General features: G+C 39.8%; 1 protein-coding gene across 49 annotated transcripts in view; it reads right to left on the reverse strand.

The window, feature by feature from the left end:
- Positions 1–5,073: 5,073 nt before the first annotated feature.
- RIMS2 (regulating synaptic membrane exocytosis 2) overlaps positions 5,074–24,107 on the reverse strand; it is a 462,822-nt gene continuing 443,788 nt past the window's right edge. For 48 of the 49 annotated variants that reach the window (XM_083822300.1, XM_083822296.1, XM_083822280.1 and 45 more), the window contains 5 exons: positions 11,882–12,023; positions 10,577–10,689; positions 9,778–9,879; positions 8,459–8,598; positions 5,074–8,008 (listed from right to left, as the gene is read on the reverse strand). In XM_083822300.1, coding sequence (XP_083678426.1) covers positions 7,790–8,008; positions 8,459–8,598; positions 9,778–9,879; positions 10,577–10,689; positions 11,882–12,023 — 716 coding nt within the window. In that variant the 3' untranslated portion in view covers positions 5,074–7,789. Of the gene's footprint in view, positions 8,009–8,458; positions 8,599–9,777; positions 9,880–10,576; positions 10,690–11,881; positions 12,024–16,640; positions 23,831–24,107 lie in introns of all 49 variants that reach the window. The other variant, XM_083822298.1, reaches the window with a different exon arrangement.

The raw sequence follows: 24,107 nt of genomic DNA on the forward strand, positions 1-24,107 counted from the left end.
TCCAGCCTGGCCTTGAGCACCTCCAGGGATGGGGCATCCACAGCTTCTCTGGGCAGCCTGTGCCAGGGCCTCACCACCCACAGAGTAAAGAATGTCTTCCTAATATCTGATGTAAATCTCCCCTCTTTTAGTTTAAAACCATTGCTCCTTGTCCTATATTAGATGTGAAAGTGTCATGTTGAGGCAAATTGGTCCTGCTCTCAGTTTGTGGACCACTACTGAAGAAAATAAAGAAGGAAAAACTTTGCCTAAGCAGGTAAAGAAAACAATTACTTTACAAAAATAAGTTGTTATTCAACTGTGTGACTGAAGAGAACTAGTTCTACTGATACTGCAGTCTTTATTGATAACTCATCATGTTAATTGAAAACAAGAAATCCTGTGTTAGAAATGAATGTAGTTCACAGAAATTGGCAGCCTGAAGTGAAGATTCTCATGGTCATTTTCTTTCCTTTTTCAACCTACTGAAACTTTCAGAGCTGAGAGCTATGCTAACAGGGTTTTATTGGTTTGAGGTTCTTTTTTGCTGGCAGGAGCATATCACTTCTGTATCTCCATTCAACATGTCCTTGCCTAGTACCTGGCTCATGTGTTTTGGGAACAGATTAGAGTCAAGGTTTTCAGCTGATCTGGTGATCTGTTGCCGTTCCTGTAACCCAAACATTTCTTGGCTTACTCTGAGATCTACTCTTCTTAGTTACTGCTTTGTTTTAACAGCTAAAGTACATCGGTACATATATAAAAATGTCTTTTCTCCAGATTGTATCTTTGCCAGTGAGGAATAAAGTTACCTCCTGCAGTAGTGCCTACTAACCTAGGGCCATTCTTAGAGAGCCAGAGCTGCTGGCCTTCAGGCAGTTCTGCTTGTACAACTGAAGCACTGCGAAGGATAGGACTCGTTTGTGCATGTGGCCCTGAAAATACGTGCACTGATGCCTCAGGTAAGTGGCAGGTGGTAGCTAAGGCTTCTGCAAGTCCAAGCTAGCAGATATGAGAGTAAGCAGCTCTTGAGTCCAGAAGATCGAAACAGAAAATCACAGCTTGGAAGCTGGTATGGAATCAGAATATGAACTGAGAAACTGTTACATAAAGAAAATCTTTGTCTTTGTGTCCTTGCCAGTGTGTGGTAAACTATGAGAAGGAACTTGAAATGTCAACAAGCTGCTTAACCTAGTTGCCTCCAATGCAGCAGCACTCTCAGTGTGCTGGTCCCTGGGGGATGGGGCTGGTATAGATAACTCTCCCACATCTTCAGGGCAGCTGCCTGCCACTGTTCAGGAATGCTGCAGCTTACATGCTAATTCACCAGAAACAAAACAGGGGATCAATAAAATATCTCTCCCATTGTTACATTGATAATTTCACAGTCCTACTTCATCCTTCACTCTTCCCTAAATCTGCTTTTTATTCTCTTCAAGGGGGTAGTAATTTTGGTAGCTATTGTTATTCAAACTAGATTGACATAAACTGGCAAGTGTAATACTAGCCTTTTCTTCATGTGTTGGATGCATTATCCTCATAGCAGGACTGTTTTGTTGCATTTTGTTGCCTAGTAAGTGTTGTGATTTTCTTTTGTTTTCATTTCAGTGCGTGGTATCACCTTAATATAAACATCATCTCTAAATCACTGATCATTCCCTAACCACAACTGCAGCTAAAAAGAAGGACTTTGACTAACACCTCTCACACCAGCCCTGCTAACAGCTATCCAGAGAAATAAACCATCCCAGAGAAAGAGTCTGAGTGCCAGCCCCACTCCCAACCCCACTGAGATATCCTAAACTTCCATGTATTTACAACTTATGGCATCCAGTGCCACTTATACAATCAATTTTCATGCCAACACCACTACAGCAATATGTACATTTTGTATGGAAACTGTTCTTGGTTGCAGGAACATTCATGAAGGGCAAGCACTTAGTGTTTTTCTCAGTCCTGTGCCATGTACTTTCTGCAGCACTGTGATGGTCCTTCCTTTCTGTGTGACCTCATGTCAAATATATTTTGGGACATTAATGTCCTGTAGTTTAATTATCATGGATGGGTAACTGCTTCTCTTTCCTGCAAGGACTGGGCTGAGGGACCTGACAGGGCAGTTTGTCAGTTCTGAGGAATTGATTCCCAGACATTTCCTTCCTCATCAGTCATCAGCTGCCTGCTGCCCTCAGACCTGTTAATTACACAGGCAGCTGAGATAGGACTTGCTAATGAAGGACCACAGAGTCTTTGCTCTTATTCCTGGCTGCTGAGACTGAGTCCATCTCTCCTAAGCTCAGCTGCTGCAAAGTTAGATATTCAGCTCAAAACAGTCATCACTCTTTCTGCCTCTATGGTCAACGAGGAGAGAGGGAGAGCAATTGATCTCCCCAGACTGATTCATTCCATCCTAAATAAGATATCTAAAATAGGCAGGTATGAAGCCAATAATTCCAGAAGGTGATATATCTTTGGTCTTAGTAGTGTATATATATATTTTTTGCCAGCTAAAACCAGCTCCCATGTACCTGTCCTAAATGTGGGCTCTTCTTGTCTGTGAGAATGTGTCTTCTTTCTCCCGTAATTTTTCTGTTGATAAAGGCTCACTGTAAATGTTTACAAAAGAGGGGACAGAGAAGGTAATCACACTTAGAAGATTCCTGTAGATCTGTGTCTGCTTTTTGTTGCTTGGGTGGCAGGGAGGTGAGCCTTACACTGAGATATGAGCCAAGGAAATAAACATGAACTGCTCCAGACCTTCTCTCCCCCTCTCCCCAGTCACCTAACTTTGTGAGGATGCAATGAAAGCTAATGCTTTGTTAACTTTTATGTCATATTTAAACTTTAGTATTTAACCTTCTATATAAAAATGTTTATATTTTAATATTATGCAGTTATGAACAGCTATTTAATAGTGCAGGTATGCTGCTTAGCACATGGTGGCCACATGCTCATCCTCATTATAGCAAGAGCATCTCACCTCTTAAGCCTGGAAGACCTGCAGTAAAGGCATGGAAGAAGAAAAGCCACACAACTAGGGTGACATAGTGTTTTACTGCACTTTTCACTGTCACAAACACTTCTGGGAATAACAGCATGAACCCACCATCCAAGCCAACCTTTAGCAGTCTGAGCAAAGCCCTTCACAGGACTGTTAAGATTAAAAAGATCTATAGCTTTGTTTTGTTTGAAATTAAGTGTAAGTGGGCAAGAAGGTGTTGGCAAGTGGAAGCAGCAAGGAACCTTGTAAAATTGTCCCAAAGAATCATAGAATTATTTAGGTTGGAAAAGACCTCTAAGATTATCAAGTCCAACTGTTCACCTAGCACTGCCAAGTCTACCACTAAACCATGTCCCTAAGCAACACAACTACACGACTTTTGAATACCTCCAGGGGTGATGATTCAGCTACTTCCCTGGGCAGCCTATTCCAATAACCTCACAACTGTTTCAGTGAAAAATTTTTCCTAATATCCAACCTAAACCTCCCCTGGTACAACTTGAGGCCATTTCCTCTTGTCCTATTGCTTACTGCTTGGGAGAAGAGACCAACTCCCATCTCACTACAACCTTTTTTGTGGTAGTCGTAGAGAGCAATAAGGTCTCCACTTAGCTTCCCTTTCTGTAGGCTAAGTAACCCCAGTTCACACAGCCGCTTCTCATAAGGTTTGTTCTCTAGAGCCTTCACCAGCTTCATTGCCCTTCTTTGAACATGCTCCAGCACCTCAATGTCCTTCTTGTAGCGAGGGGCCCAAAACTGAACACAGTATCTGAGGTGCGGTCTTACCAGAGCCGAGCACAGAAGGACAATCACTCCCCTAGTCCTGCTGTCCATGCTATTTCTGATACCAGCCAGGATGCTGTGGGCCTTCTTGGCCACCTGAGCACACTGCTGGCTCATATTCAACTGGCTATCGACCAACACCCCCAGGTCCCTTTCCGGCACGCAGCTTTCCAGGCACTCTTCCCCCTGTGGCGCTGTATGGGGTTGTTGTGCCCCAAGTGCAGGACCTGGTACTTAGCCTTGTTGAACCTCATACAGTTGGCCTCAGCCTACTCAGACCCCTCCGTAGAGCCCTCCTCCCATTGCGCAGATCAACACTCCTGCCCAACTTGGTGTCATCTGCAAACTTAGAGCTGGTGCACTCAATCCCCTTGTCCATATCATTAAAAAGATATTGAAGAGAACTGGCCCCTATACTGAGTCCTGGGGGACACCACTTGTGACTGGCCTGCAACTGGATTTAACTCCATTCACCACAATTCTTTAGGCCTGGCCACCCGTAAGTAAAGGACTGTTTGGAAAAACGATATATTGCAGACGTTTTTGGCCTGTCACTTTCCAAGGCATAGGTACCTAATTTAACAGCGGTGCTTGAGTTTTGCCAAGCCCCGGCAACCACTGTCTGTGCTAACACTCCCTCTGAAGAGCCAGGCAGAGAGAAAAGCCTCTATGCCCACCATGCCCATCTCCACCCCTGCCCCTGGCCAGGCTACAGCTAGCTCTGGTTTTGGGAAGCATTGCCTCTGCTCCCTTCCCATGGAACTTGCTGGAGCTGCCTCACGTAGCTGTAGAGGTGCTGGCCTACGGCCTGCTCCCTGCTGCTCAAGCCTGAGCTACCAGTGCCTGGCCTCATTTGTGCCCTGCTCAAAAAAAGGCTAATGTTAGGTGGTATCTGGAGAGCAGAGGCTTACTAACTTATCCTTTTTGTAGTCCAATCTGTTTAATATTACATTCTGACAGCTAAAAATCTAAGGCTACAGCTTTCCCAGTGAATGAAGCAGTGGCAGGAACAATGAAAGGTCCCCATGCCAGGGACCACCACTGGCATTGCCTTGGGGAGGCTGAGCAGCACCCTCCTGACAAGACTGGGGAATGGGACAGGAGCTGTATCCACACCATCCCCACCAGCCACTTGGAGTGCAGCCACCCCAGTTTCAGGTCTGGCCATTTATCTGTGTGGCACGGCCGCATGTGCTTTGTACAGCCCCAGCACCTTTCACATCATGGAGACACCGAATCCTGAGCCCGGCCTCGCAGCCTCGGACAGCTTATGGTCATAACAGTGAGAAAAGAAACAAAGCGCTGCACACAAGCTCTGTAAAGAAAATGTTTTATTTAAAGTGTTAAATACCATCACCAGAATGAGTTTGATTTACATTAGTTGGTGTTCATTACAGGCCTAATCTGCCTTTTTTTTTTTCTCCCAACTGTAATTCCTTTTAACTTTTTAAAACATAGTATGTACAAGACAGCAGTGATCACTGGAATAGTGCTATTTACATGACTAAACCATAAGTAGAGTTGCAGACAGGTGAAAATTAAAAAAAAATACATTAATTTTTTTTAAATAAATACTGCATAATGACAATTATGTACAAACCTTCCATGCGTCATGTCCTTGATTTTAAAACTTGAAATAATTTATATAGGACAATGCATACAGCAACATGTGAGCACATCTCACAGTATCAGGAAAATGGTTATGTATTTTTTCTTTAATCCTAGGGAATATTGTAGACTGCATGTTGGTAATATTTATTTGCTGCTGGTAGACAGGTGTCTAAATTATTTCAATAAATATAATTTTACCAGTCTGTTCATTAACTTAATAATCCATTATATAAACTCTGAAGACAAGACACAATCTTGATTTATATGATATTGCACAAAGTAAAAGGCATTTTAAGTGATACTATTATTACTTTTGCCCTCTAATGAGGCATGTACAATTTCATAATGGGAAACATTAATAGATTTTCAAATAAAATCAGAATAATTCTGTGTGGCCTGAAAGGTATATGTAATGTGTATTTCAAAAATTATTGCAAGGTTTCAATATTAAACCTTAAGTAGGTAATAAAGGCATACAAAGACCCAGAAAAAAGGGACGTTTTCTTATTAAATGTTAGCCGGTTACATTCCCTTTAAATAATGTAATTTAATGAGAAGCTTGAACTTGCAGCACCACCCAACGGTAGTTACTGTTTGCTACAAAAACCAGGTTTTTGAAGATCTGTCGACTGTAGTGAGGGTTCTGGTAATGGTGTCAAATAACTGCCGGAATGGTACCAATGAGCTTTAAGGCTACATTATGAACCGAAGATTGACATTTTTCAGACTGATATTACCTAATTATGTCTCTGCCAACACAAATGTAGTTTATGAAAATTGAACTTTACAGCAGAACTGTAAGAATTACTAATCTTTGTTGCTTTTATAATCTCAAGAATGTAGCAATTTGGTTTAGTGCAAATAAAACTGTTTAAATTTATCTCCTAAAAATCAACCATTTACTTCATTTTTCCTCTTTCCAAAACCTTCAAGAAATGATAGTTCAACCTTTGAATAAATGATGCTGGTGCTGAAAACAAATTTATTGAAGACATCTTGCAATGGCCACATGATTCCAGTATTTAGCTGTAGAATTCAATTTGAAGGTGAGAAAAAAATGAAAATAAGTTACCATGCACTGTACAATAAATTGCAAAAAGTTCAAATATCTTTTTTTATCAAATACATGCTGAATTACATTAATGTACTCCCAAGCCATGTTGCAAAATCCTTTTCAACATGCTTGAAAAAAAGTTCTTAAACAATATTTTTCTCAAATAATTCAGAAATGCAGAACAATCTGCAATCCTGAACCAAATATGGGGCATAAGAGAGTAATAAGTCAAAAGGTAGCCATTTTAGATTATGATGATCATCCTGGGAGGTGGAGGGGAAAAAGAGCAAAAGGAAGAAGAGAGACTTGGAGGAGAGATAGAGAAAGGAGGAGGTAAAAGATGTGTACAATTTGCACATTATGTTGAACTTTACAAGGCTTGTACCTTTTACATTTAAATAAATTTAATATATTACACTTATTTCTTGTCACATAAACAGAATTTTAAGTATTTGCTAGAAATTATTTTTTTTTATTTTTAATATACGTCTGCAAAAATACAGACCATGACTGGTTTAAAGAATGATGAACGTGGTGTGTCTTTGTATCACCCTGTTGCATTCTCTTCCCTTTAAAACCATGCACTAGTGAAATTTATTTTTAAAAATAATATAAACTGTTGAAAATGGCTGATTTATTCTTTTGTGTTTTTTTTTTTGCAAGTTGCAGCCCCAAGAAAATAATTTAAGTGTTCAGCTAAATCTGTGTCCATGCAAAAAAGTTTCTTTAATTTCATACAGTACAGTATATCCACAGAATTTATTTTTCAGAGTCCATCACATCTGGGGTTTCACTGTATCTATAGCTGGAGGTATGAAGCCCACCACTTTAAGTCTTGAACCTTTCCAGTATGAAGAGTTTTCAGATCTCAAGTAACTGTTTCAAATGACAGTTGACTTTTCCAGCATCCTTTCATCCTTCTTTTCTTCCAATGTCTGCAAATCCACTGACTTGTAACATGGCTTCATGGGAGGTTATCTCCATTTCTGTGGCATAACCAAGCTTTAGGGAGGGAGGGCAGATAAATAAAGAAACGGGAGCAACAAAATAGATATGCCATTGAAAAGGACTTTTGTTGCATGAAACAGATTGATTCTTTTAGTTTAGTCCATGGCTTCAGATTGGACCAAAACTGAGTGTCCCTGAACTCCAAACCTATCAGTTCTTCATGACTTCAGTCCTTCACCTGAGGGCCTTCTGTAGGGCACAATGTGTGCAACTTCCTTGAGAACACAGGATCGCGTTGTAGCCCTAGAAACAGGCTCAGAAGACACAACATTAAGCATGCAGTGTTACCAGGGTTTGCGACCTGTAAATTTTTTTTTTTTGTAACGCTGGTTGCTATGACAACAGTTTCACAGACGCTATGAGCGAGCATACGAAGGTCCTGTTGAACTTTCAAGAGATGATTGGGAAGCTCTTCTGGTGAGAGGAGCTAAAGTTGGGTCTACTAGGGAAGAAGGAGGGAAGAGTTTGAACCACCCAATCACCATGTTGGACAGGTCCAGTTCGTCTAAAAGTATCTGTGCCACTCCCATAAAGGATTTGTGATCCATACGTCCATAGTCTCCCCAAACAATTATCTGTTAGCAAAGGAAACACAAGAAAATAGAAAAAAAAAATCAGCAACAATAACAAGAGCTTCAATCTGATTCTTCAAATGCCTCCACTTAATTATACGTAATAAGGAATTAAATATTCCACTGCTGATATAGGTTAGTTCAGTGTATATTACCACAACGCAGAGGCACTAATGAGCTGGGCAGTAACTGAGCAGTTATCCATAATACTAAAGAAAGCTGAGTGAGATAAGGACCACACGTAGTATAGACAAAATAATCTACAACTAACTTTTGCCTAGCACTTTCTACTTGGTAGTCATCAATAGGTGTGTTACTGTGGTATTTCTGTACTCAACAAGTCTTTGAAATGGTAGAACTTGCCAAATTAAGCATGAAAGATTTTTGAAAATCATTCAGTGGGAACTGAATAGGTGGCATTCTCAGATTCAGAAGAGTATTGATGCAAATTACCTGTAAAACTTTTCCTTGGGGACTTTCTTCAAATGATAGAAGTTGCTGATAAAGCGGTTCCAGCGTTTTTCTTGCTACCTTTGTTTTCTTTTTGGCTATGCAGACTCCATTTTCTAATAGATACACCTTTACATATGGTGCTGAGAAAGGAAGAAAAATAAATACAGATTTTCGCATAAAAGATGCAATGTTCTATCATCATATGCTAAAATCTACTTTTTACCAGATATATAACATATATAATAAATCTCCACAAGCAGTATTAACATTTATTAACATGCAAAACATCCATGCATTTTCTTTACATTTTTTTTTCCCCCATGAAACAATCCAGATTTTGACCTGGAAAAATCAGGTATTCCTATATATAGTATCACTTTACTGTACAGTATGCAAAATAGACTTGTTAAGTAAATGAATGACTTGCATTGACTTTGGTGAGATTTGGATCAACGCTCCAAATTGTTAATAATTTAAAATAATCTACAAGGTGAAAATTAGTGAAGAAACGACTCTGACACAATTTCTATTTTGGCAGAAGAGCTTGCTAAAAATATTAATATATCGTCCTTTCCACAGAGTGTTATAGGACATCGGATTATAAAAAAAGGACTAAGTTATCTATTAGTCTACTTTGCAGAGTAGATACCTATTCCACACGTCTTGTTGATTCCCTCTTCACCCCTAGGATTCTTATATCACGTCTTCAGCATACACCTCACTTTCACAGAATCATACAATGGTTTGGGTTGGAAGGGACCTTAAAGATCATCTAATTCCAACCCTCCCCTGCCATGGGCAGGGACACCTCCCACCAGACCAGGTTGCTCAAAGCCCCATCCAACCTGGCCTTGAACACCTCCAGGGATGTGGCATCAACAACCTGTATGCACAGCTTGTTCCAGTGCTTTACCACCCTCACAGTAAAGAATTTCTTCTGAATATCTAGTGTAAATCTACTCTCTTTTACTTTTAAGCCATACCCTCTTGTTCTGTATCACTACACTCCCTGTTAAAGAGTCCTCTCCAGCTTTCTTGGAGCCCCCCTTTTGGTACTGGAATTCTACCCTGTTCCCAAGAATGCATTTGCTATTACTAAAATACTTTTGTGCCTTCTGGTAGCACAGAGGACAGCCTGATTTTTTTTTTCCTCCTGAAGTAGTGTTGAAAATTATTTTTTTTTTTATGTACTCCAAGCTTTTATACCATTTCAGTACATCTTTTTTATTTCAATGTACAATACTGTAATCTACTAATATGTGAATTTGAAAAAAAAAAAAATCACTTAAGTTCACATTACTAAGATTTTTCTTCCTTACCTGGCAGTGTCTTTGAACCTGGTTTTACAACAAGGCCACGGGCTCGGATAATTTCTACTTCCAACTGTCCTTTTTTGTCCATCATTCCCACCTGGATATCTCCTAGAAAACACACACACACAAAAAAAGGATAAATTTTCAATGACTTGTATCTTCTGCAATCTACCAATAAGTATGATCCAGATGTGAACACTTCTAGATAATTTAGTACCTATTCTCTTCACTACTATTTACATTAGTAAACAATAAAAAAGCCCCTGCAATAACTCCTCATCTCCCTTTTCCTGTGCCTCTATTACTTCAAATTAAATTCTGTATCTGTCTTAAGAATTTAAGAGAAATAAAGGCAGCAAAGGAATTAGTTGAAAGCAGCTCTATGAAACTGCTTGGAATCTCTTCACCCTGCTTCTAGTTTAAGAAAAAGTATGAAAAAATACTTCTGAATGTAAAGAATCTGTAAGAACAATAATAAATACTTTGCACCTAAATTCCCATTTTTATTCAATATTATCCAAGTAATTCAGAGAAAGAATAGGTCTCAGCCATATTTAAAAGATGGAAAACTGAAGAAGAACAGATAAAATGTTGAATTTTTCAAACCACCTTTTTACTTTTGAGTATCCCGATGAGCATCCAAAATTATGTTCAACTAGGGCTCAGATTATAGTGCTGGTCCTAACTGACTTGTTCAAAACCACATGGGAAATCCTTATTTAAAGAATTGGAATCTAGATAATTTCTACGTTCTAATTACCAGACCCAGTAGATTATGTTATATCTGTAGAGCATAAATGCTTACCCATTGATGGTGTTGCCAAAGTCTGTCGTCCTACAAGCTGGGCGGGACCAAGACCATCCAGAAAATCACTGAACTGGCTATCTGCAGCCAACCTCACACCAGGGAAAATCAAACTGAAAAAGAACGTTGGAAATAAATAAATAATTAAAATCAGTAAATACTCTTGATCTTGCATTTTGTTTTGTTTTCTAGATGTTTTGCCTTTATCAGTTATAATTCTGGTAATACTGCTTACAAGGAACTTATTTACACTGACAAGACTACAAAATAATTACTGTAATTTTCAAAACTTCCTGGTGTTCAACACGTAGTAATTCAGCCTCCAGCATATAATCACTTGAGCAGGTGAAGAAAGCGCTAATCCTCACTGGTTCTAACTTCCATAGTGTTATTATGCCATCATGCTCTCTTTTCCCAATATAAGAAAGGCCTCTGTTAATTACTGTAGTATTTATAGGAGATCAGTTCAATAAGGTATTAATACATGCCCTCACCAGTATTTTAGTTACATGAAGGTAAAATGTGTCATGCTTCTCAGTCAACATCAACTCAATGGCAGAATGTCGAAAGTATCCAGCGAAATAAATACATTAGACTGAACACTGGTCACTATTATTAAAATCGCCTTTTAAAATCATCATCCCTTATAAATATTATGTCTCAGGGAATGACATATATTCCATAATGGAAATTAAATTCATCATTGAAAATGACCAAAGTAACTTAAAATTCAGATTCTTGCCATAAATTATCTGTGACCCAATAAAAGTCAACAATTACTAAGAAAAACAATCTGGTCAGTAACTGCTTGAGAAAAACAGTAGTTTTCTAGGTGATCAATTAAAAGAAAAGGTCAAAAAAACTAGTGAGATTTGTAAAGACCAACCATAAATAAACGTCCATCTCAAGTGCATACAGTGCATTGACCAGGACTTTTGAGATGTATTGTCCAGTAAAGGTATATTGTCCAGTGCTGTGAATACCACTAAAAAAAAAAATCTATCCATAATAAGACTTGTCTGGCCAGTGCCTTGGACATACCACTCAGAGGTCTGTCACTTTTATGAAAAGCATGATTTGGGACATTAAAATACATGACAGTCTCATACTTCCACCCAGATCAGGTTGGAGAGACTTTTTCGGCCACAGGAGAAAATTTATGCTTGGTCTTTAAGCAGCCTATCAATGACACTAGCTTGTGGAAGGGATTCTGACTGAACATGACCTACAGCATTCACCTCACTTTTGTCTAACCACCAGTTTTCTGGAGAAATGACAGGTGACCACAAGTAAACTGCTGCTTACTTTCCCTCGGAGCTGTAGCTGTTCATGCTCCCATCCGTCGACTCGCGGCTGGCTTGACGGGTCATCCAGTTCCTCATCTCCACAGCCAACCCTGTCTCAGTGCTCCTCTGGACGGTGCTCCGCAGCTTCTTACCCCCTGCCTCTGTGGAGACAAAACAGAGGTGTCCATCGCACCACGCCACCCTAGCTGGTCCTGCAGGGCACTGCTCCACGCCGTAGCAGCAGTCGAAGCCAGAAATCACTGACCTGTACCGAATCTTTCATTTAAAAAATATCGGTATTTTAATAATAGGCAAGCAGACAGAACACTCATCATAAATATCTCTTAAGATACGTTAGTTCTGTAGCTACCAGCTACTCAGACACAACACACAAGTCTGCCTGTGGAGGTAACCAGATTTACACCAGCCATAATCTAGTCTGCTTAAAATACGTTTTCCCTAGATGAACACATCCCTCCTAGGGATTCAATTAGACTGCTGCCATTATGTCAAAACCTGCAGTGTCTCAGGAATGTTTTAATCCAGCTGAACTATTGGATTTAAGAACATTTGGTCATTATCTGCTTGCAGACATCAAGTTGCAGACATCCATTAGTGAGGACAGTAAACAACCAATCAAGGACCCTTCCCGTTCCCTAAAAAATATAGCAGTGACCTTTATGCACAATATGAAACTTTATTTCCATCTCCAAGAGTAACATTTTTTGTATCCACTTGCATAGCTTAGTTTTAGTTGTAAAAATAGCAAAGTGAGAGATAGCTGGGTATTGGATAAGGGAAAAATACTCAAAACTTAATAAGGGGGAAAAAATAAAAGAAGTGAATATAGTATTATTTTAGTGTAAGAATTTTGATCAAGACCTCAGCTGGAAGATGTATCAAAACTCCAGAAAACAACAAAAATCATCAAGAACTGAATAAAGCCTCAGTTTTTCTTTCATGAATAAGACAGTCACTCCATGTCATTTCTGATTTTAAACATTATTCCCTGCAATAGTGCAACAGTGCAGGGAACACAGAATTCCAATTTCTTTTACCTGTTCAATGGATAAAAACCCCTGACTTCAGCACAGTGATATGTGATATACTGATAACAGAGTAATAATTCTAAATGTACATGACACCAAATGATACCCGAATTTTTAATACACTTGATACACTGAGTGGACAGAAATATCCAAGATCCTGGGACATCTGGGGCCTTGTCTTCTTCTGCAGTCTTTTGTAGACTGCTACCCTTTCAGCTCCTCTGGCTCATCCCACACCAGAGGGCAGAACAGCAAGGAGGGATACATGTCAGGTAAAGAACATGTGGATTTTAGAGAAGTGGGAAACAGATACCTCAAATACCTTGAAAACCCACTGGCTCCGTCAAAAAAACGTTTAATAACATTTCAATAACATTTAGCTGTTGTGAGACATTTCTATATCAGCATCATGAATGATTCATTCACATCTTGTAGTCATGTTGCTTATCACAAGACTTCTATACATTCCTTAATACCAAAACTTTTAATCAGTACAATATAAATAAAAGAAAAACAATTTTGCTTTAGATCTTCAACTTGCCCCTTAGGTACCATCCAGTAATTTGGTACCTACACAGAAAAAACTCATTGTTTTTACTCTGTCAAAGCTAGTTCTGAAAATACCCATTATTATCTGGAGCAATAAATTCATATATAAAATAAAATACAAGGCTAACATGACATATGGAAAATGAAGGGCAGAAGTCAACAATTGGGTTGCATTGTTCCAACTGTCTGCTCTTCTATTTTTCATATTAAACTAATGAAAGCTGGCAGCTGACTTCCAACATGGGTCCAACGTTGATCTAAAATCCAATCATTCAGATCAAAGAAACATTACCGCAAAACTACCCCCCAAAAAAATGTGCTGTTGTCTTGTAAAGGTACACAGTGTTACAGTTGAATCTGAAAGGCACACAGCTCTTGAAGCTCCATGCTCTATTCACTGAAGTATTGTTACAGGATATTACCCTTCCAATGTTAAGAGCTCTTTTGATTACTTAGCATTCATTCTTCTTAAATGGTGATCATTTTCATTTCATTCTTGTAAACATGAATTATACAAATTTAACAGAATGACTCCATTTTACATGATTCTTCAAGTTTTTTTTTCTTCAAGTTTTTATACCATCTTTCAAGGATTTTGGGGGTTGGGATAAATATGAGTTTGACTATATAATATGTGAAAGAGCATACAGTAACCTTTATTAATTAGCAATTCTCTGAATTATAATTTAAATTTGGTATGTCTCTGCTCTACCAAAACATTCATAGAAAGAAATCAACACATCTGTTGCATATCAATTTACTGAGAAATTAAGGCACAACTAGTGCAATTGCCATTCACTTCTTCACAGAGACACGTGTTTCACCAGCTGTTCTTTGCATCCCTTTGCACCAGTGTTCCTTTCCCACATTCACATTAACTGAAATAAGTACTCTGGTTCACAGGAAGACAAGCCAACAGCTGAGAAGATGCAACGTTGTTATAGAACGAAAGCTGAACATGCACAGAATGCCCAACTTAAGTATACATGCAGATGATAAACAGGAATTATTTGGACCCTAACAGTGAATGTAAGGAGGGTCAAAAAGAGCCAATGTGAATAACAATTTTCAAGTTTTCAGCAGTAAATGGCACAGCTCTCTGATGGTCTCAAAAGAGGAAGATCTGACCTTTCAGCAGTAAGGCTGATGTTAGCATGATGCTAATCATGATGTTGATGCTTCTTGAAATAAGAACTGAAGATTTTAACAGCAAAATGGCATTTTGAAACAGAAGCACAGAAGAAGCCCCAGCTCACAGACATGACTCCAGAGCCACTGTTTTAGAGATGAGTATTCTTTCAGATTAAGCTTGGCTAAACTAATATGTAATAATAGACATGAGAAATGCTTAAACGTGATTTCACAATACTACCACTACTTTGGTCCCTCAAAAAACATAACAAACCAAATATAATCATAGTTTCTCAAGCAATTTAGAGGCAAATTGATATTTATATGATTCACAGTTCATGTTTCATAAGTTCAGCATTAAAATATTTAAAAGGTTGCAAGTAGTAATGAAAATGTGAAGCAGTTTCTCAGCTCAAAGAAATAGTCTTTGGTACCACACTTACAAGCTGTAGCTGGTGGAAGACCTGGCTGAAGGTCTTCCCGCTCCAGTAAAACCAAACTGTTTTCCCTCATACTTACCTAGAAATTAGAATATCCTCAGCTGTGTCGATTCAACTACTTGAGTGTCTGCATTCTTTAGCAGATCTAGCCCCAAAATAACCAACCAACAATAGTTTTAAAAGTTGTTGTTGTTCTTCTAAGACGGATCATTTCAGAAAACCAGTTTTCAAAACATACAATCTAAAAATCCCAGTTGAGGTGATGCTACTCTCTAGCCAGATCAGTAACTTGGGAGTGCATCTATCTTACGCAGAAGTAAACACGTAATTGGTGCCAGTGTAAAGGTGGCAGTCTGGATTCGTAATCATCAAGTACTTGGACTTATACACTCACTTCACACAGTTTTTAACCCCTCCCAATGAAAGGATGCGGAAGTGAGAGAATTAGGAGCATACTTTGTTGCTAAGTATGTTGCTGACCACCTACTCTGAAAATAAATTTTCTCATTATTTACTGAACTCTAATAAAGAACATTGAGAATGTTCTCCAAATTAGCATAATCTAATTGACCTAGAAAGAAGAAATTTCTCTTAAGTTGCCAGCAAAAATATGGAATACATTATCTGAAAAACACTAGTTCAGAGTCTTATGGCTATATTGTGTGGAGTGGAATAAATTACCAGAAATAATTGCTCTGGCATTTATGAAAGCACATTCATTCTTACAGTTAATCACATTGGTAATTTAACTAATATGGTTACTGCAAATAGACTCTACAGGCCATATTTTCTAAATGACTTGTGGATTTATTTGCTCCCATAACAAGGAGTGCAAATCGCTTGGAAATGAGGGGTGCAGTACTCCTGATGTGATCTTCCATACCAGATGAGGGCAAGCCGAAGACTGCAGTGAGCACGACAGATTACCTTCTGTGATCTGGGATCCAGCCAGATGATAACTGCCTCTGGTGGGGGAATGCACAAAGTCTCAGCTTGCTCTCAGAAAGTGCCTGCAAAGAGAGCCCCAGGAGCGGACATTGCTGGTGCAGGCAGAGGCCAGCTGGTTATGCCGGTCCTCATGTGGTACGTGAGCTCTCGGTTGGACTCTCATGGAGTGCAGAGCAGCTGCGGCTTCAGAAACACACTCAGGTGCTTGAAGTGCCACTTCCCACAGTACCAAAACAGTTGGATAAAAAACTGGTTCAGTATTTTCATCTGAACTCAGGAGTCAGATCCACAAAGAGCACTAAGTGACTACTTTTCAAGAGCAAAACTCTCTAAGTATCTGGAGACCTGCACTGGGCACATTAAGAACAGGTTAGATAAAATGATCAGAGTCTAAGAACACTTGAGCCTACCTAAGAGAAGTGGACAGGGTAGGTCTCAAATCCCCTTGCAGACACACAATTCTGGATCTGGCACAGCCCAATTTTGGGCATTTAGCTCTTGTTTAAGCACCGCAGGGAAACACAGCTCAGCAGTTTCTTTGCTTGCATCACCCACAGACCCCCAGCAGCCAACGCGGGTTCAAATCTACTAATTTAAGCAAGATTTAGGAAACCTAGATTCCACCATCACCTCGATTTAAGAAGCTTTGAGCCCATCTTACCTGTTCTCAAGACAGGGCTCACCACCAGCTCATGAAGTGTTCTGTTACCGCCCTTCTGATGGAGTTTCTTCCCAGGGCACGATGCAAGCACTTCTGAAGCCCAAAAAGCATTTGCAGGGCAGGAGTAGCTATAACCACGGACTTTCCCTTACTTTGAGCTTGCAGGGAAGAAGGGAAGACCTTTGTACCGGTTCTTCCTTTCACGTACATCTCAATACAGAACACTATGAAATTCAGACTGGGATGGGAATGGCCTGCCACAGGAACCCAAAAGCAGTGCTCCCTTCAGTATGGAGGCACTTCAGTAGGGGGGCAGCCAGGTAGGAAAAGTTTGACAGATCCTGGACTAAGAGAGCCTCAGTCTATGCTATGCCTACAAAATCCTCTGGAAAATCCTATCCTGTCCTACAGGAAGGAAGTAACTGCCCCAAAGACACATGGCCTTCCCTTCCAGAAGACCAGTGAAGACTGAGTATGGAAAGACTTACGGGTGGAGAAGCCACACCAACTGTCCACATCACAGGCAGCAAAGGAACAACATTTCCTCTTTCACAATTTCATTGTGCTCCACTGCACTTTCAGGTGCCCAGACACCTTCCTCTAAAACAGAGCCTCGCAGCCTCTGGTCAGAAAAGATTTTTAAATTTCTTGGGAGTCCTCATTAGTTTTTCATTTTCAGTCAAGAAATACTTTTTCACTCTTGTCCTATGCCTTTTTATTCCCTCCTCTTTCTTTCCTCTGGCTACACTGGAAGCATGGTTAATTAAGATTAAGGTTAATTAAGACAGCACCTAAGAAAAAGTGAAAGAGAGAAGTGAATGAAATAATCAGCTGCAAAAGTGCTGCTTGAGCTTCTGATCAATAGCTGGTGTAGAAGCTTTCAGGTCCCATTCTCATTGAATTCCCATACACGGGGCCCAAGAGGCAGCCATCAAGAATCTTGGCTGTTCACAGGATAAAAAGCTCAGACTACATTGCAGCATCCTTTTGTCTGTATTTCATTTCCCTTTCAAGGCAAGGCTGGTCATACTTCCAATCTGGAAAAGCTCCCCCCCGGCTTGTTGTGGCCGCACGATGTGAGGTCAGTTTACCACATGCTGCTCCCAGGCAATGCTGTGGTTTAAGGCACCTGCTCCTTATTCCCTCCCACTTCTGAATGTGTTTGAAGTTGCATTCTGCCACTTTAAATTCCCTGCTCTGCTCATTTTCATTCTCCTGATAGTTTTAACTGATCCTTCTGCAAATATTTAAGAGCATCAGACAACAGAAATTGCTTTTGTCTGCGTGGGGCATCACTTCAAGCTTTTCAACACTTGCGATCCCAAGAGATTTTAAAATATTTTTACAAGACTGAGGTATTAACAAGAACTGTATTTCCCATACATAATAATTACTTTAATGTTTCTAAAATTCCTGTATTCCCTGTATTATTATACAGAATTGGCACTGAGCATGCTACATACAAAATTGACACATTGCTGCCTCTGACAGCTTTCAGCTTCTTTTCAACACCTGTGCTGTGCACCATGCCCCAGAGATCCCAGCTTGGCATAAAGGAAACCACAGCAGTAGGGTCTGGAGCTCGGTCAATTCCCCTGACAAAGAATTTACATCTGATAACAGCTCCCCAGCACGCTGGGAGCCATCCCAGAGAACCGGTCTGGATGGGTGCTGGCGTTACTGGTGTTCCTGCCACCCTCTGTGATCCCCACTTCTCTGTTGGTTACTTGGCCCTGACCATATGACAGCAAACCAGCCTTGAAGACTTTTGGTTGGATCCCTTGTTTGAAGGATGTTGAGCACAGATTTTGACTGCAGTATTGACACAGTGAAGGACATTTTAAGTGTAATGTAGAACTGCATACTTCACAGCACACACTGAAACAGAAAACCCCCATTTCCATACATAACCCCAACTTTTCTTAATATTTCAGAAAAGATTGCCTTTTTTTTTTTTTTGCACCTCCATATTCATTGTACTGATATCAGGAGCTGCCGCATCTAGAGAAAAAAAAGCTTCAGCTCTGCAGTTTTACTTTCTAACTCAATTTTTACAGCTTTCCAACCGAACTACTGATGCATTCATGCACCTCATTAAAACATACAACAAATACAATACTCATGTGATAAACACTTACCTAAGAACATTTTAAAAGGAACAATCAAAACACCAAGCGTGCCCTTTTGAAATGATAACAATATAGACCCCTTTTGATTTTATAAGCAAAGAAAATATTTATATTTATATATATATATATATCTGTACACAGCCACTCGGGCATTTCCAGCACCCTTGCAGCAGTCTCTGCTTCTGTTACTGGTAACACCACGGCTCTTCTAAGCGTGGTTGGAGGACACACACGCCAAAAGCCTCTTAGGATTGCTGTAAAACTGAATTTAAAGATGTGACACCAAAGAAGAGTTTTGCTTTTCAGCCCACAGCTGTATGCCCCACATGCCAAGTGACCTGAACGAACAGCATATTGGGTACCCTCCCTTAGCTATGATCCCACGGAGGTAGGTGATCTGGCAATTCAAACATAATAGTTCTGACTTTGTGCATAAGCAGAAAGGTAGCATTTTATACCCACTCTGTACATCCTGTACCGCAATCTGCTTGACTACAAAAAGTGCAAAGCAGCGGGAAATCAGCCTTATCCCCAAGCTATTAAAATTCTGAAAAAATAGAGCAAGCAATTTTGTAGTATTACATTCTCTAATTTTATATCCCGTTTACATAAGGAATCACTAGGTAGGTGCACATCTTCGCCACAAGAAACCTCTAAACCCAGTCTTTGATTTTGCCAATGACAAAGGACAACCATCTTGAGTAAAAAGAAACCATCGCTGCAGTTTTGTGTTATAATGCTATTAGGTTTATATGCACATTTTCCTGGATGAAGAGCATCCTTGTGTGCTCATTAATGACAGTTATTCCATGCAGCGCCAAGAGCAGATTACAACTTCTGAAACAGTGAAGAGTGTTTCTGTAATGAGGAGCTCACAATTGCTCTTCATTTTTGTATTACATGAATTGGGATATATTTTCTAAATACACAATAACACTAATAGCATTCTTTAACCCAATCTTGTTTATTTTTAGTATAGCTGGAATGATTACATACATTATCAGAAGGATCTGTGCAGCAGTTTTGAATGATGTAGCGAGTGTGTTGAAACGATTCAACATCCTCTGTTAGGGCCTAATGAGATAGATGGTGCCAAGTAGTTGGATGGCTACTGAGATTACACAAATTAGGAACAGATCTTCCTCTTAGCTTTGTCTAAAATGAGTAATGGTACCATGCAAATACCATTATTTAAATAACCGCAGCTCCCCAAACTCTGACATTTCACACTGTAATGACCCACTTTCAAACTACTGCTGTTAAACATTTACCTCTGCAATTGAAAAAATGGCAACGCAGCCAGCCACCGCTCTGCTGGGCCGTTGACCTTGCTACTGACAAATGACAATTACAGCATGTTGATTTAACTCCGACAGGTTTTTTCAGGTTTATGTAGGTACCACCAGGGATGAAACCCATCATACGCTGTAGCTTCACAGCTGCTGATGCGGCCATATCTGAGCTGTTCAGGTAGATGCTGCTGAGTAACTAAAGCTCAGATGAGAAACAAAACAAATACAAGAGAAATGCAGCTTTAAAACTCTGCTGGGCGTTTCCATCATACAGTCAGCTGAAGCATGCTATACTTTCTTTGAATGTCAACCCTTCTGCAACCTCCTCTACTTTCATCTGTTGGTTTTCCAACCAGTCCCCAGATTCCACGTGTTTTGTTTAAGCCACATTCTCTGCTTTGCTGGCAGCAGTATAGCTATTCCTATGCTTCTTTTGTAAAAAGGTCTCATCCACCTTGGGACTGAACAGGCGGACGGAAATTGTGGAAATGACTTTGTGTTGCCTCTGCAGCAGTCAACCAGAGGAGCTGGACAGGCGGGACAGCCAGCCCTACAGCACGGATGGAGAGGTGGACTGGAGTCAGTCCCTGAGCAGTGTGGTAGCAGCAAACATATACTATAAACCATAAAATTTAACGTCATACAGATTCCATGGAGTGATTTTTATCCTCCAGATGAGCTACCCCACTTTTGCAGGAGATACAGAGTAGACAGCCTCTGGTGTGTCAGCATCAGTCGAGCCCATGGTCCTTAAAGCTTTGTCCTTTACAGCTGATACCTTTCCACGGGACAAAATACCCTTCTCTCATCTTCCACCTTGACTCTGCCTCTGCACATTCCATGCAAGCAAGGTCATCTTTACCACCAAGGCCAAAAAATAGGCCAATTCCCCCAAGAAGATGTAGTTACTCTCATTTTCTTCACTGCCTGATAGTCCTGCTATTACTTTATTCTTTTTAAGAGGACAATTTTAAAGCGTAACGACTTCATGTGCAGGATTCTCTTCACTTTAATAATTACTGTGTTAATGAATTTATTGTTACTACTTCCCCCATTTTCTATTTCTGGTTAAATTATTGTCTGCTTGTTATTGTCTACTGGGACCTCCAGAGGGACAGCGTGATCTGGTGGCCTAACCACAGGAACTGAATCCAGGAACTGCACAGCTTTATTCCAGCTCTACCAATGAGCAGATGATTAATCTGTGAACAATGCCACTGAAATCAATAATAGTGCTCAAGTGAGCAGTTAAAGATACATTTAAAGTCCTGCTCCCTCACTCACTGGCACCAATAGCACACTCCTGCTCGCACTTACATAATCAAATGACTCTTCCAACCAGATTTCCAGATAGCTACCAGCTAGGTAACAGCAGCATACAACGGGTTCGATTCCTACTGAACCCCTGTAGCAAGACTCAAGAAACTTCTTTTGGCAGACATCACTATGCAGAACTGCAATGTATATTCTCCTCAGCTAACAAAACTCATTCCTGCTATTTCTGGCATGATTGTCTTGGGCTGAAGAACATTCTGTGGCTTTTTTTTTCCTCTCTCTCCAATTGCCTTTTGTTTTTCTAACATACTGGGAGACCAAGATGCCTTCCAGTCCTTTCTGAATTAATTTATGTCTTAAATTATCATAAATTATCTCTCGAATTGTCTTCAGCACCTGCAAAGCATTTGATTTTCCTCTTGAATCTCACAGCTTCGCTACCACCCAAAAACTCAGTGCTTTGGCAAATACGACATTAAATTGAAATACAATCCCTTTTGGAGGGCATATTTCCGTATGCAGGTCTTGCCACGAGTGGCTTTTCCATGGCTGCACTCCTGACAACCTGCCATTTAACAGCGCATATCAACGCTTCAGTGTAAATGCAAGGCAGAAGTGAACGTAAGGAGTATAAAACAGAAACTGTAGCACAAATTTATTACAACAAACAACACACACAGTGTAATCTGAGGAAGCACCATGTTAACAGTCCCACTTGTAGAAGCAGACATAAGCTTTCTAGTGACCACATGTGATCCGAGCCTCTGCCTTCCTCTGTGTGTGTGCTGGATAACCTTCAGTCTTGCATGAAAAATTCACTTGCTCAAGCACATTTTCCAGTCGATCACAGGAAACTTTAGTAAACTCAAATCCACCACTTTTAAATATCTTATGTGCGCGAAATTTCGCATTATCGCTACACAGACGTCTAAAACAACGTCACAAACATTTACATTTGAAATACCCCAGTTGTTTGAATTTAATGACAAAGTTGCCTTTAACTTCAACAGAGCCAGGACTTAAAGACAAAATGTGAGGCTCAAGGTGCTTCAAGAGCGGCTTCAAGATTCATACCCCACACCTCTCTTCGATGACATCCACGTAATTTAAATCTGTTCCAAGCACCAGGTGATGCTAGCTCTCACTTTACGACGCAGGCTGTGCCCTCTATCATCCACAAAGGTAACAAAATATAACAAAGACATCTTTTGAAAACCTTGACACTTCCATAACAGATTTAATCTGCTCTGGTACCATGTGAAGTATTAACACTGGGTGTGCACAAGCACATGCACCAGAAGTACATTAAAGATGGAAAAAATATTTGGGGGCAAACTTGAAGGACTCGCGTAGCTGATCAGCAGGTTGGAAACGCAAAGACGAGTATCAGTGCCCTGGGCTGTAAACCTGGCTGACCCACGGCAAGTTCATGCCTGCCACTGAGCTGGAAACCTGCAGCCTCTCCACAGCTGCTTCTTCAGCACATCACAGCTTGGATGCTGGGGCTTAAGAAGTCTCCTTTCTTCATCAACTGACACTCAAATGTGTCTTCTCATTCATGGCGTTCTAAAATGGCTTCTGAATTTGTTCCTATTAATATATTCTACTGAGTTACTTTTTGGTGACTTTGAAAGTTGACATTACACATGTCCTTTCCTACCCAAAGTATTAATTTTGGCAGCTAACGAACAGAAGTCTTCAAGGGTGTATCATAAATAAATGCGTCAACAGAACAGATTTTCTATTTGTATTAAAAGTGTGATTGAGTGGAAAATGTAAAAGCACCTCTGTGTAGCAGGTTATTTTTTTTTTTTTTTAACCTATTCAGCATACACAAAAGTAACTACCTCTTGAGGATGTATAACTTATGAAGTGGGTTTAACATTTTTCTTTTACAGATTAAACTGTAAACCAGTAAGTACACAAACATGGGAGCACACATACCACAACAATTTAAGGACACCGGGGGTACAAAAATATAATTGTATAAAAGCATTCAGAAGACAACAGATTAAAATTGGGTGCAGAGGTGACTTGCATTCAAAAATGCCCACAGCTTTTTTTTCCTTTTTCTTTGTAATCTTAGTGAATACACTAGGGAAAGGAGTTCAGCTGTGGTGCCTGCCATGCCTGCGTGACCTGGTGTGTCTGAAGTCTCAGGCAGCAGAGACTCAGCCGCACAGAAACTGCACAGCAATTGTATCTCTGCTTTTTCATTTGAACTACACGAAATGCATTTTAAAGTGTAGCTTACATCTACATAGGATCAGATAACTTAAATAAACACAACATGTAAAAAAAACCCCTGTATATAGTCTTTTAACACTTCTTTTTAAATAACTTGCCAGCACAAACTAAATAAAACATTACAATTGAATTAACATTAAACTAACAGGTATTCCTATATTGATTTCCATAAAGTTCAGGTTTTTTTCAAGTCAGTGAACAGCTTTAAACATAGACAGGTCTCAACTGAGGAATAATTTTTTTTTTCCTAGGAAAATAAAGACCAGAACAATACAAATCAATACTCTGATTTCACACTAGGATAATGCCATTATTGTAACTAATAATCAGGACTGAAGAGACAACTATTCTGGAATGGATAGAATAACCTTTAAAGAATACCTAACCATTTTAGCATAATTTATGATATTTTCAGTCCTTTAAAAATGTGTGTTTTCATCCACAGAGTTTATTAGCATTGCAAAAGATTAAACAAAATGCCCTCTGAAGCCTACCCTTCAGTCTACCGGCAATATTTTGCAGTT

Source organism: Anser anser (genome assembly GCF_964211835.1).
Source record: "Anser anser genome assembly, chromosome: 2".
NCBI lineage: Eukaryota > Metazoa > Chordata > Aves > Anseriformes > Anatidae > Anser > Anser anser.